We start from the raw sequence: 14,520 nt of genomic DNA on the forward strand, positions 1-14,520 counted from the left end.
TGCAATAAAGGAGTTGAGTGAGTGGATGAGATCATTTCAGGGTGAGAAGACCCACCTGCTGGCAGCTGTCGAGTCTTTGACCTTCTTGCCCTCCAGAGAGGCCAGGTGCTGCTCCAGGGCATCCAACAGACTGCTGGGGGCCTGGAACCAGTGAAACATCATGTCACACACAGAACACAGAACAGAGGAACGGGCGGAATGGGAGGTCTACAAAGACAACATGAAATCTATTTTGTTTTCTAGGTTTGCATATCTACGACATATTCCATTGTATTTTTAATAGTGCAGATGCTATTGAAATCCAGAACAGGGCCATGCAAACCCATGTCCCGTCAGGCTTAAACGATTAGTTCAGGGCTTTTTTTGGCCTTCGGTGATCCTGGCCTAGGCAAGAGCCGTAAAAACCAAGTTTTTGTCGATCGATTCAGTGATCCCCCGTACTACGTACCCGGTAGCGGGTAGCATAAGCATGTTGACGTGAAAACCCACGTGCCAGAGTATTAGCTGCACAACCGAAAAACAACATCCAGGTAGTGATAACATAAACCTATTTACACGTGTATATCGGGAATTAACGTTAAAAAAGAAAAAGGCTTTGCTGCTTCCGATACAGGCAGCCTGGACAACGACACAAATTATTTGTAGAAATTGACAAAAGTTCCCAATCTACTCAATATAAAGTCTGCAAGTGGACAACCAACACTTGCTCGAATATTTAGTAATTTATAGCTCACAATAAAAAAGTATGATAAACTTTGAATGCCATTTCACGTTGTCTTTAGAGTCAAAAAGACACTGAAGCATGCCAGGGTGTGGGTCAAGGGCACAGGAGAGTGGACAGCACGAAAACACGGGAGACGTAACACACAGAAGATGGAGGAAAAGGTCCAGATACTTACACAAACCGTGAACTGACAGAGAAAAGCGGGAAAAATACAGAAAATAAAGGTGATAACTTATCGACAACTCTTTAAGGAAAGGTTTGAGAAAATGAACTAATCTAACATTTAAAATGTGTAGTTTGGAATTTTGGACATGGGGCCTGATTCCCAAGTTAGCCTTGGTGTTCTTTATCATTGGAGACAGTTTAACACATGTCATTCAGTCCTTCTAGTTGCAGAGTTCGCTCGTGCTAGACTAGCGCACGGCAACGGGCAATGCTAGCCTGCTAATAAAACTTACTCCACAGTACACCCGAGGTAAATCAATTATAATGCCAGACTATAGATGTAAATGTCAGTGTTGATAGAATAATGTTAGAAATAAAACTAACCTTGCATCGCATGAATCATCGCATTTTGAGGGACTACTTTCTCAGCAGCAGCGGAATTTAACCTAGGTATCAGTCCGCCGCTGCTGTAGCCATTTTATTAGGAGGCTAGTATTGCCCGTTGCCGTGCGCTAGCCTAGCACGAGCAAACTCTGCAACTAGAAGGACTGATTGAAATATGTGTTAAACTGTCTCCAATGATAAAGAACACCAAGGCTAACGCGGGAATCAGGCCCTATGTCCAAAATTCCTAACTACCCCTTTAGGACAACGAGTCTAGTTTTGCTGGCGTCTGGATCATTCCTCAACAATAGGAACTGAGCAAAGCTAATCCTCATTTCTATGTGATCATTAAAAAATTAATTCATTCACTCAAACTCATCTATCTTGGTGATCAACTTGCTTTCATATTGAATAGTAATAGGTTACCACTCTAAAGCTGGCTCTTTTTTGCACCTTTATTTACTGTATGAAATGCAGGGTTAGCAGTGAGTTGCAGCATGAAGCTTATTCACGACTTGAGCTTTGCCTGTATGGGTGTCTGTCTATCTATTTGTCCGTCTGTGTGTGTGTGCGTGTCAAGCTTGTGTGAGAAAGAGGTAGCAGCCAATCATCAGCAAGTAAATAACAAGAATACATAGTGGCACCCAGACAAAGAAATGCTACAGTGATTGCCATGGAACAACAATACTTTGAACACTGAAAGACTAAATTTTGCAGGCTGCACACAAAATGTGTACAAACATTTGTATTCATTTTTCTAATAAAAAGCAAGCCAGCGACTACGAGAGTGAGGTTAAACAATAGGCCGGGGAAAAACAGACCCACTCAAGCTACTGCGTGCCCATTACAAGACCTGCTGCATTAGAAAGACCGGAAGCCTGCTTTCTTCTTACCTGGGAGAGATCCGGAATGTCCCCGCGATCGATTCCCACTTGCTGGAGTGTAGAGGGACGGGGGGCGGGAGACAACAACAACAACAACAACCACACATGAGCCGGTGAAGTACAGAACACAATCCGAGGCATTCATGAAGAAAGACGACCCAAGATGCTCCGGGGCAACAGCCAGACTTGCCTCGGCCACTTTGAGGAACTCTGAGATTCTTGTCATCCGCGTGAGGAATTTCTTGTAGATATCTAGACCTTCTTTGCACTGGACTTTCTTCATGTCAAAGTACTTCTCTGTTTTGCATGAAAGGGAGAGAGGAAAGACGGTCATTACGACACGGTGTTGAGAAATGCACAAAAATCGTTTGTTGGCGCGGCAGGGGTGAGGGCAAACCCTGGGAGTAGGTTTTGAATGTTTTGTGCAACATGCAGGAAAACATGCAACATACTTACGCATGCACTTTACAACATAGCTAACGGACTTGATTAAATATATATGGGAAACTATTCATGCTGCCATTTCTGCTCCTCTCTGAAGAAAATATTTGCAGACGAAGCCTTTGAAACCAAGCCCTGAAAATGTGTGGAAAGGGGCATGGCTGGCATGCACAAACAGAGGAGCCCTAAACAGTATATTAAAGTCTAGGTGAGGAATGGACAGGAATTCACAACATCCCTTTAGAAATTCATCTTTGAAACAGCCTACTCATTGTGCTTGCTTGTGCGAAATTGGAAATATCCTGACAACCGAACATGACCTGCCATAAGATAGCATTGCGTATTATTTATTTCAGAGAGTCCATCTGCAAAATGACTCATTTATTGAATAAGGTAAAACATTGATGCAGTCACTTGACGTATGGAGACAGATGGCGTAGAGCGACATTATGTATAGGACATACAGTATACAAGACATGGTTGGAAGAGGAGCCAGACTAGCCCTTACCTAGAAGGTTGATGATGCCTTCGTTATAGGCAGCAAACAGTCGAATGGCGTCTTTGAACAGAAGCATAAAGGCTGCATTGATGACACCGTTCGTCAGTTCGTTGGCGTTGACCTGTGGGCCGGACACAAACGATTACATCCAAAGCGAATGGAAAGGGACGTTGGGGGTGTTGAGGTTGACTTTGTCCTTACATTGAAGTCCAGGAGTACATCCATCTGGTTCTGTATGATGGGGATTGTCTTCAGGAGCTTCTCAGTGTTCACTGTCCTCATCACTCCGTCAGATCTTTGCAAAAAAAAAAAGAATAAGATAAAGAACCCAAAAGAGAGAGCAGGCATATCCCACCACAATCTAAAAGCGCATACTAATTGCGAAAGCATTCATCATCATGTGTAATCAAACCTAAAAATAACTTCTACAGCTGAGCGAAGCTATAGTGCTCATGAGCATTTCCAAAATTGGATCATCGCAATAAGAATTTAGCCAATGCCCATTCCTTCTGCCACAATACCCAAAGTTAAAGAATCACTGACAAATGGAAACCACACCACTCCTTACCCTCGTTTGACTTTAGTGAAGTCGAAAGCGACTTGTCTGTAAGACACAGCCTTCTCATTTAGGTAGCGGCTGTATCTCCTGATGAACGTGGACATGTCATAGCCTACAACAGACAACAGGACCCGAAGGAAAGAGAGGTTAACACAGATTGATGGTCACAAGGACAGTATTTCTGAGGCATGTGGTTTATAGACACTTGATGGGCCATGTACCTTGTAGGCCACTTTTGTCCAAAAAGTTGCTGAGGTTGAACAGAGTGTTCCTTGAGGCCAGGTACTGTATAAATCTCTGTGGAAAGAAAACACATAAGCCTTTTGTAGGCGCGAGAGGTGCAATGCAAAGTTTATTTTTTCAGCTTCCCTCAGATGCACATCTGGAAAAAAAAAAGACAAGCCATAGGCAAGCATCTAAAGGAGGTAGAGTCGCTGGCCAACAGTGGCAGGCGTATTGACAGTGAAGGAAACCCTTTAATATCCGTGCACTAGCCCTACCTCGTTGCCATAGACCATCAGGTTGTGCGTGGCCGTCAAAGACTTGAAGACCACCACCCAGCTGGTGCTGGCGGTCCGCTCGAACAGAGTGTCGGCCAACTGGGGGATGTTCACATTCATCTCGTTGGTGCATTGAATCAGATCTGAACAGAAAAAGAAAGAAAAACACAATCTACATTTCCATCCATCTATAATCGATGATCTATATACACATACAAACGCATGCGTTCGTAGAGCTACAAGGAAGATCCAACAGTGGAGTCCCACCTCCAGGGAAGCATGCAGTATAAAGCTTAAAAACACACTTCATACAAATCCCTTTTCCCTTTCGTGCTCAGAAATTGCCCAAAAACTATTTAAAAATGGATAGCCAGAGAGTGGAGGTTAACCGAGGTTCTGTGGCCATAGTTCCTGCATGCAAATACCCAGAATCCACCATTCCTCACTCACTCACTGGTTTGTATTAAGACCACAGATTTAGACGTACCGCCTGAATAAATCCAAAAAGATTAGCCCGGAGCAAACTGAAAGCACAACTATTTGGTGTTGGCGCAGAGCATGAAGGCCAGGTGAGTTGTGGTGCAGCTGCCATCTGGCCTGCAGGGAAGGCCTGGGCCATATGAAAGATTTCTGACTGACTAAGTACCTCAATATTGACATTGCGACAATAGCTGCGTTTCCATCTAAAAGGTGATGCGAATCTTTAGAAAGTTCGCAAAAAAGTAATTCGAATTAGGTGCGTTTCCATCAAGTGGTTGGAGCGGAATAGGGTGATGACGTTACACGTTGATGTCGGCAGGGTTGCTATGGCCGGTCGTTATGCGGAAATCGGAAAGACTGTCAGTCCTGTGTGTTCAAAGTTCGCTACGTAGCAGCTGTTTCGAAAAGTGTGTTTCCATCTCCCATTTTGCCAATTTACTCTCTTTCGCATTTCTCAAAAACCACCTCAAGCGAGCGGATAAACCTTATTGCGAATTAGAGGATTTTTATGCGAATTTTGGTGTTTCCATCACCGTTTACTGATTCGATACTTCAAAGATCGCATAAAATCAGGGGGCTGGAAACGCACCTAGTATTGCAGGGCTGGGCAGATGAGATTTGTTATAAATGATCAGTCATGTGGATATAATTTATAATAGGATAGAGGAAAATAATACAACAGGTAATAGAGTTCAGAAAATGCCAGTTACATCAAAGATGATATGCAGTCTCATCACGATATTGATATAATATCGCTATATTTCCCAGTCCTAGTGATTGATTACTGATTTTGTCCGTGAGAATATCTGAGGTTCTCTCATCAGGCAACCCTGTGCACTTCCACATGTAGGGTTCCCTTCCTTTTGCACCAACTTGGCACCAATACCATATCCGCAAACCTTTGAAATGAGAGTACACGTGATAGGTGAGGACGTGCGTTCCCCTTCCATTTGCTGTCGACAACAGATGAGATGCTGGGCGAGCACACTGCAGACATTAAGCAGGAAGCATTCTTTGTTGATGCCAGGGATTTTTTGGACCTTCTGATGTGTACTCAAATAGAATCCCATATTTACTCATTCTAAAGATGCATAAAATCGATCCTGGGAATGTCAAAGAGGCAGGTACACGCTGAATATCATCACAGGCCCACCTATCATAGGCCCACCATGTTCTACCGTGCCGTCCACTGAGGCATGAGAATCCAGGCTCTTCAGTCCCAATGTTTTCAGCTTGGTGTTGGATATCTCGGGATTCAAAGCAGGGAGATGGAGAATGGGCATGCCCATTCTCATCTCCCTGCTTTGAATCCCGAGATATCCAACAACAATCTGAAAACATTGGGACTGAAGAGCCAGGATGGATAAATAATGGGCTCACCAACCAAACTCTGAAATAAAAAACATTTACACAGTAGTAGGAAAACTATTTATCAGGAACGGCAAATGGACAACCAAAGAAACGACAATAATTCATCCATTTTGTCTGGATCCATTGAAAGTATATTCAGGTGGATGCTGAAATCCCACCTGTGCCAGAAAAAGCAACTCTAGACTCAACGACTGCAGCCAAAGTGAGTAGGCATGTGTGTCATGGCACGCACAAGATTTATTTTTTGCTGTTCAGAACTACCCCTCATCCAGTCAAGACCGCCTGCATCACCGCCCCGGCCCAGACAGATTCCCTTGCACACCGGCACATCATCACATCGAGATGGAAATCAGGCCACGCGATTTCCCCCCCAAAATCCAAATAAATCTTTTAAAGCCTCTATATCGATGACGTCGTGGTAATCCACGGCTCCAAGGCCCTGATTGTTGGAAGCACTACTTGCCATCAGACACTCCCAATAATAAAATATTCATGGCAATCAGATGCCACACTTGGCAGGGAAATGAAACTGAATATTGGAGTGAAACATGTCCACGTGTACTGTGGAAATATTATATGGTTCTACCATTGGGCAAATCGGGAAGGAGGAGGAGGTGAACAGCGTGGTGGTGCTAAAAAATACACACGATTCACAATAATTAATAAGTCACCGTTTAGTGCTTTGTCGACAATCGCCTCGGACTCAATGTTACCCTCCCGGCAGCACACATGAATAGATGTCGGTGTGTTCTGGAAGCCAACACCTCGTCACAGTCGCAGGACGCTCGTGGCCGGAGCAGCAGGGGCTGCTGGGCACATGGGTGGTCTCCGTGAAACCTCCTCAGTGTTTGTTCGAATGCAAAAACACAAAGGGCTTTTTCACTCACCATTATTGTGTGTGCACAATAGGCCACCCATGTGACAACAAAAGGTCTTTTCACACAAGACAAAAATGACATTGCGCCGGGGACCACATACAACCTCCCCTCGTAGCCCATAGCGGTAGAAAGCCCCATTTTTGACCACGCCTGGCCGGATGGTCCGTGGCTAACTTTCTCATATCAAACAAACAAAATCTCACCCTCTGCCACTGAAGGTTAACAAGACTGTGGAGCCCTGCCTTTTTACTTCACTGGATGCCAAGTTTAGCCTTTGAATGGGATTTTCCATGACTAAGGGATTTGCTGTTTATTATTAAAATCAGAAGTAGATGGCAAAAGGAGATTGACGCTGATGCCAATGCACACAGACCAGTCTCGAGCTAGCCCTCTTTAACCTATGGCTCTGGACCTACGCTCTTAGAACCCTAGCCGTTGCCTTGAGAGGAAGATCCATTTTGGGCTCTTTTGCTGCACCTATCGTGGAAAATACTTTCTCCACGCACACATGATTAAGAGCAGATAATGACTTAACTGAGAATCATTTATAAGACAGTCTTTGGAGTTTGTCTTTAAAACCCCACTATTTCAGGACAAGTAGAAAGAAGTACCCCCAAAATAAACCCGAAAAGGGAACAGAAATTCACCAGGTCCGGATTATGAATCGTTAATCCCTTGTCCAGTTTAGTGAAATAAATACATTCATAACGAAATAGGCCAAGAGATTAATTCCATTGATTTACAATTTCTGGAGTGCTATTTAATGACAAATTAAAGCAGTTTCTCAACTTTAATATTCTACAACTGCTTCTAATCCAGGAAATTCTACATGAAGCCAACAATGTTCCAATGGCTAGAAATGTATCCAACACTCCCTACATACAAATGTGCTGCTCACTGTACAATTGCAAGTGAAGGGACTAAATGAGATGGCCCAGGTGACAGGTGAGATGCAGACAACCCAAGCCTGTGGTTTCATTCGTTGTCTGTTATTTTTTTCTGCAGGTTGGGCGGGTTAGGCCTTTCGTTGCTTGGCCACCGGCAGGAAGTGAAAGTAAAACCATGCAGCTGGTGAGAATCGCACAAGGCCCCGGTTGTGAGATCCAGTGAGTCAGTCCGTTGTTGCGTTCATGGAGGAGATCCAATGAGGAAACGCTTAAAATCAGGGCGAAGGGTTTGACTGGCCCAGTAGCGGTTCCTGCAGACAGACACAGGCTGTAGGTTGCTATCAGAGAGTAGTGGCATTTCCTCCCAGATCCCCAGAGACACAGGCTTAGTACACACACACACACACACACACACACACACACACACACACACACACACACACACACACACACACACACACACACACACACACACACACACACACACACACACACACACACACACACACACACACACACACACACACACACACGACAGCTGAATGCGAGCAGAATAAAGCTCAGGACATGTCTTCTCCAAAAAGGATTACTTTCTCTCAATTGCCGCCCTTAAATTAAGACAACAAATGATCTCACCAGAATGTTATCTCTTCTAATCGTATTGTTTGTGTAGCATTTGAATAGAAAAATAAGGATCATAGAGCCAAAGATAGTATCAAACATGACAAATTACAGCCGGTTTACTTGCATTGTAATAAGAGACAAATTATAGGCCCAAACTGGTAGCCAAAAATCTTAATATCTACATGCTTGTAAAAGCGCAATAGAAGGGTGTTCATATGTTCATTATGGACTAGTCAAGACTCTAGAGTAAATTTGACCATAAAAAGCGACCACCAGAGCTGCTGGATAAATTTCATTAAAAGAAAACAATTCCCTTGGAAGATGAAAGCCCTCCATGTTTGTAGATAGCATGCAAGGGGGCCACCATGTAGGAGGAACTATATCAGGCAGCAATAACATTTAATTACCAGTTTTGCGGTGCAGATTTATGCTTTACAACTTGCTGTAGGGAGTAGTAATTTAGGCTTTTAATGTTGGCAGCTTTGCCAATGAATGATGGGCCCTCCTTCGCTGGTTGGGTGCAAGGCGAATCAAGTGAAATGGAATTACCGCGTCAAAGTTGTGTGTTTATACACACACACACACACACACCACAACAAAAAAAGGCCATGATTGCGAATCGGAGGCTTGGTCCAAAAAAAATGTAATCCAATGGCCAATGCTTGTTTTGGGATCATTGCATACCCTTACAGGCAACAAACTAATTGACGGGAAGTGGATCAAAAGAAATCCCCTCCAATCTGACTTTTGATCAGCTCGACTCCCTAGTGTTCCCGGAAAGGATTATGTAATCACTTCCTGTTTGCCATTTTCCCGCAGCGATCCCAAGACTCGCCTCAGGAAATATCTTTCCGATAACGATCCTGGTACCGAGGATATGATTCAGTCCATTGTGTGCGCAGTGCCCAAGAAGCTATTTCAATACATGCACATACTTTACCAGAGGGACTAAACACCAAAAATAAAACCTAGGTCAAAAGGTGACTGTGTTGCAATTGCTCCCAATGTAAACGATTCCTACATGAAGGAATTGGCTCCACGATTGGTACCGCTCTTTGGTACCAGCTGGACCATCTTTTGGTACAGCTGGTTGTTATTAGCTGTACCACTATTTGGTACAGCTTTAAGGAGTTAACGTTTTTCAATGGTATGGAACCTTGAACATACAACGGCATGCATGCTAGACAACCTTTTGCCCAAACCACCTCAAACTAAATCAACACTTTCCGTCACACCACAAAGGACCAACTAGTCAAACAAGCGTCAGGCCATGGTATTTTCTGATTGATATTGGTTTTCTAATCTTATGGCCTCTTTAAAATCAATTGTTATGCTTCCAGGCCATTGGCTGCCTGGCCGTTAAAGTTCTAAACAGACCTGCTGGTGGACAGTGTGTCAGGTCAGCACTCTTTAAAAGGGGACTGTCATATGATGCCTTTTCCATCACATGCCTTGTAGTCTGTGCCATACCTTCATGATCTCATGGCATGCTTCCAGTGCCTTCAACGGGGAACCAAAGTGCAGACGTGGGTTACATTAGCGACTGCCACTCAGAGCCTTTGCGTAAAACTATTCTTATCCCAAAAGGAATGCAAACAGCATGAGGGCCACCAAGCCAAGCCATTGTTGTACTTGGGAAAACAAAGACACATTCATAAATGAGGTGTTCCCATGCACTGTAGGAGTCGATGCTAGGCTGCAACTACGACAAGCTAGTTGGTAGACAGCTGGAAGGGACACAAGTGTAAAGGATTTCTCAGCCCAAAATAAACAGGGGAAAGGAATCTTATTTTCATTCATTGTTCTCCCCTCTAGCAATACCCACACTACTCCTCCGTCTGACCTCATTTTGTAATTTCATGTGCAAATGCAACAGTCTTAAGAAAAGCGAGTTGAACACAACCTGCATCTAAAATCTTTTGGGGACATTGCCACCACGTGTGGACTTTATGTGTGACCACAACTCCAGCGGTCAAGAGTTTTACCAGTGCCAGTGGAGAAGCAGACGCAAGCCAGACCACAAGCCCCGCAACAGGTGAGAGATGAATGAGAACATTCATGGAGCCCCAAGTTTCAGCCCAAAACACATTTAGATGCAGGTCTGGGACGTGTGTGAGATTTTCAGCAGAACTCCCCCTCTTCGGCCCTCTCCTTATTCAAGGCTATGGTAGTGAATTTGCTGTGAAAACACTCACAAGAGAAATAAGCCAACGTAAAACCAGGTTACTATCCACACTTTCTTGTCGGTCTACTAAACAGTTGCCAAGAAGAAACCACTTATTATTGTGCAAGTTATTGAAAGTTTTACTTAACCTTTGTATATTCATTATATCGATTTCCAATAATAAAAAAAAGGCACAGGTCTGTCTGAACAGCTGACCTAAACAACAGAAGTTAATATGAAGATGGGGACCGGCACACAGTAGAATGGTGCTCCTCTAAAAATACAGTATAGCTGCACCACAGAGAGGTGTGATTAAACAAATCTGCAGTAACAAGTTTTCCCTGCTAAATGTTCATATTTGATATCCAATTTACAAAACATTAACATATGCTGGTCCCACTTAGTTTACCAGTGGGACGGATACAAATGAACACCATGACATCAGCCAGGCCGCCACGTTCATAGGTTATAAATCATGAGGTGAAGTTGCAAAGCCTCTCAGGTCAAAGAACCTTAACAGACCTTTGAGCATGTCTGCAACTTGAGTGTGCCCATAGGATTACATGACGATAAACACATTAAACCAGCTGAAAACTTTTATGAATCACAACCCGTGTTATTGTTTTTGTTTAGTTGAAATGCTCCACTGGCATTTATTATTTCACACCTAGCAAAGCCAAACAGGAAATGGAAATGCAGCACAGCTCTCCTTTTGACTTTAACCAACGTCTACCTCTCTGCTCGGTAGAGCAGAGAGCAGGCAAGTGCTTGCCGTTTATCTAGCATGGTCGTGTTGAAGAGCATGCCCAGACTAGGATGGGCTTCCAAATCAAGAAGCCTGCACGCTGGATCATATCGCACCTTCACATCAGACAGGACAAAGACTGACAGGGGGGAGAGAGAGTGGGATGGGGGGGGGGGGGGGGGGTTTAAGGGTCTGAAGTAGACAGACGGCTGCTATTTTGGGTCGTACAGGAAACTTTCAAACACAAGTGCGTCACCTCCCTCTCTCTCCCCAACCTCCTTAAATACCTCCAAACGGTGAGCGAGGGAGCACTGCCGTGCATTAGCTTTCTAGATTAACTCGTACCAGAAGTCTGGGCCCGAACTCATCCGTTTGACTATTTGCACAGAAAAGCATGTAGGAGGAGCTGGATTGAGAATGGAATGGTCAGTGTTCCATGCTATTGCCGTTTCTGTTTAGCATGTTCTTAAGACACATGGCATATTGTCGTGGAGCCAATACTAAAAATAGCAGCCAAGTGGACACCACGTCATACTCAAGGAAATACGTAGCTTCTCCAAATAAGCACTCTAGGAAGAACAGGTATTTTAGGGCGCATACAAAATAAGGCCGCTCTTATCCACCCACCCAATTATTTTAGCTTTACGTGTGAAGCATTACAATTTGTGAATTTCTGAAATGTACTTCATGTTGCACATCTTGGTAGTTCAATAAAGAGATGCTGAAATATCCTCCTTTTCCTCCAAATTAAACAGGTTGGCTGTCACTCACTACAGCACCACTACATTAAAGATGCACCTGCTGACCCTTCCACATAGATGAGAATTACTTCCCGATTTGAACCAGAATAGGCAATCTTAGACATTCAGTTTCAATAGGAACGCAAAAAAATAATAATTGAAGAAAAAGAAAAAGGTTCTTAGTACTTGAAAATGTACACAATTAAAATTCCAGAATATAAAGTAGTTTTGTCTGTGTTATCAACAATAAGTGCTTGGTGTGCCAAGGCAAAATTTGTATGTCAATAAAAGATAAACACAGACCGATTAACACAGGACTGTTGATCCCTGTATCGTCATACACACAAGTCATTCTAAACTAAACTGTGTCATTTTCATAATGATTGAAGCATGAGTCTCTTAATATAGCGACACAAAGACTACATGCATCAGTGAATGGTTCCTCAAAGGAAAAACAGGCCTTAACTTTGCAATCATTTTTAGTCATTCCTTCACCACTCATATCGGTAAACCTAAAAATCCAAAGCCATATTCAGGATTATTTTTTGACATGGCGCTTTGCATTGATTGTGGCTGAGAGAACAGAGATGGCTAAAAAAAGCTATTACGTAAATTTGGCTACAACAGTTCTAGGTTTCAGAATAACCGCAGCAGAGGGCAAGGGGTGAATATGATACATTTGACTTGCAAAGAGGTCAGCCCCTAATAGCCAACGTGCAGAGAAGTCTGAGAACAGACAGTGGCTCAAACTGCACCAAATGCCAGGAAGTGCAAAGGCTATGTCAACCAGCCAGCAGTCGAGCTCTTTGCTTACAACACTGGACAATAACACTCATTATCTTGTGCACTGAAACATTTACTTCTGAAAACAAACAAGAGCTTAGGTTGTACAAACTAGAAAACTAGCATAGACATCTGGTGACCAACTACACTATAATGTTAGCATAATAGTTTCTTAAACAAGACAAAACAAAAAAACTTTTGTTCACAACAATACTGTCAAACTAGTTTTGGAATTATATTGGCCCCTGCATATTCTTCTGCTTCTGCTTCAGTTTGGCAAGGAAAGAGCAACACACTTCAGTTCCAGCCAGGGAAACTGGAACTCTGGTTTGTGAAATGTCACAAGTACAGTGGACGTTTGATGTGGTTAATGGTTTCAGAGAAGTTGAAGAGTGCCATCAAACGGGACCACTCCTGCAGAGCACTGTGGCTGAGAAACTGTATAGATTCCATGTTGGTCTTTTAAAGTTGGAAGGATTTAACGAAAATCGATAAATAAATGTTTGTTCGGATTGTACAAATGACATATGTATTTGTGTGGTTTTCTTTAATACAGAGGCACCTACTAGCTGGTGTTTTTAGTAGGCCTCACTGCCAGACAATCAAAACGAAGATGTGACAATAGAGTCGAGATAATGGAGGGGGTGGGGGGTGGTGAATGCGAAACAATGCAACAACATATGCGTTACTTACAGTCCAAATGTTTCTTCTTTGGCCCCATAATTTCATGCGTGGTTGCCTTGCATACGGTTTTGGATATCGCCGAGCCAGTGACACTGTGCTGAGCGGCAGTGATCCTGTCTGTAATGCTTTGCCCCGACATCCTTGTAGGTAGAAACAATGAACCACGATACGCTTTTTAAAACAAATCCAGTGGAGATCGTCTTTCGTGTGTCGCCTTGTGTGTGTCGTTCCCACGGTTGTTTGCCACCTGACACAAGACAAGAGAGAAGGAACAGCAATGAGACGACCGCAGGCGTTTCGTTCAACTTGTAACCCTACTCAGTCAAATAACACAACACAAGATCCAGGGTGTACAATTAGGAAATTGCAGTAACGAGTGATTATATTGTGGCAAATCACCTCGAGGATACGAACCACAGAGTCTTTCGATGGATTTCAAACGTCTCCGTCCCTCACCCTCTCGCTCTCTCTCCCATGCAAGTCTTTCTCTCAGATCGAATCCCACTTCTTTCTCGCTTTCCCTGGTTCCCACACCAACTCGGTCTGCTTTCGCACCGCCTCCCCCTGCTGGGTTTAAATGGACTGGAGGTTTGCACTGAAAATGGCGGGGCCGTTTCCTGTCTAACTAACCCTAGCCTCTCCCAACTTTGCATACAACAACGTCGAACAAATTCTGAAAGATGGCGGCTCTCTTATTGGACGTCTAGCTCTCGTAGTATGATGTTAAAAGTGAACAAGGAGTCAAGATTATTAGCTCACGATATCCATCAGACATGTAGAAGAATGCAGGCGTCTGATGGTTATGGGTGGCATTATTTTAGCCCTCTGAATTTGGAAGACAAATGGCATGCATTGAATCAGCTATAACTGAGTCCTCATTGTTTCAAACCAAGCACTTTATCTAGATATTAGAGAATAGATATATTCCAATATGCCTGTGTGGTCTTCAATATGGATGATGGAGGAAAACAATAGCCTGTAGAATGGTAAAATGGTATTCATAATCGA

The 14,520-nt window shown here is 43.5% G+C and overlaps 1 protein-coding gene across 19 annotated transcripts in view; it reads right to left on the reverse strand.

The window, feature by feature from the left end:
- The window catches only part of picalma (phosphatidylinositol binding clathrin assembly protein a), a 26,467-nt gene extending 12,210 nt beyond the window's left edge, over positions 1–14,257 (reverse strand). For 5 of the 19 annotated variants that reach the window (XM_056594127.1, XM_056594122.1, XM_056594123.1 and 2 more), the window contains exons 1-10: positions 13,912–14,251; positions 13,522–13,759; positions 4,157–4,299; positions 3,878–3,953; positions 3,666–3,768; positions 3,299–3,392; positions 3,107–3,218; positions 2,348–2,454; positions 2,167–2,208; positions 56–141 (exon numbers count right to left, since the gene is read on the reverse strand). In XM_056594127.1, coding sequence (XP_056450102.1) covers positions 56–141; positions 2,167–2,208; positions 2,348–2,454; positions 3,107–3,218; positions 3,299–3,392; positions 3,666–3,768; positions 3,878–3,953; positions 4,157–4,299; positions 13,522–13,651 — 893 coding nt within the window. In that variant the 5' untranslated portion in view covers positions 13,652–13,759; positions 13,912–14,251. Of the gene's footprint in view, positions 1–55; positions 142–2,166; positions 2,209–2,347; positions 2,455–3,106; positions 3,219–3,298; positions 3,393–3,665; positions 3,769–3,877; positions 3,954–4,156; positions 4,300–13,521; positions 13,760–13,911 lie in introns of all 19 variants that reach the window. The other 14 variants (XM_056594130.1, XM_056594125.1, XM_056594117.1 and 11 more) reach the window with 9 other exon arrangements.
- Between the last annotated feature and the right edge of the window lie 263 nt (positions 14,258–14,520).

Source organism: Gadus chalcogrammus, chromosome 7 (genome assembly GCF_026213295.1).
Source record: "Gadus chalcogrammus isolate NIFS_2021 chromosome 7, NIFS_Gcha_1.0, whole genome shotgun sequence".
Classification (NCBI taxonomy): domain Eukaryota; kingdom Metazoa; phylum Chordata; class Actinopteri; order Gadiformes; family Gadidae; genus Gadus; species Gadus chalcogrammus.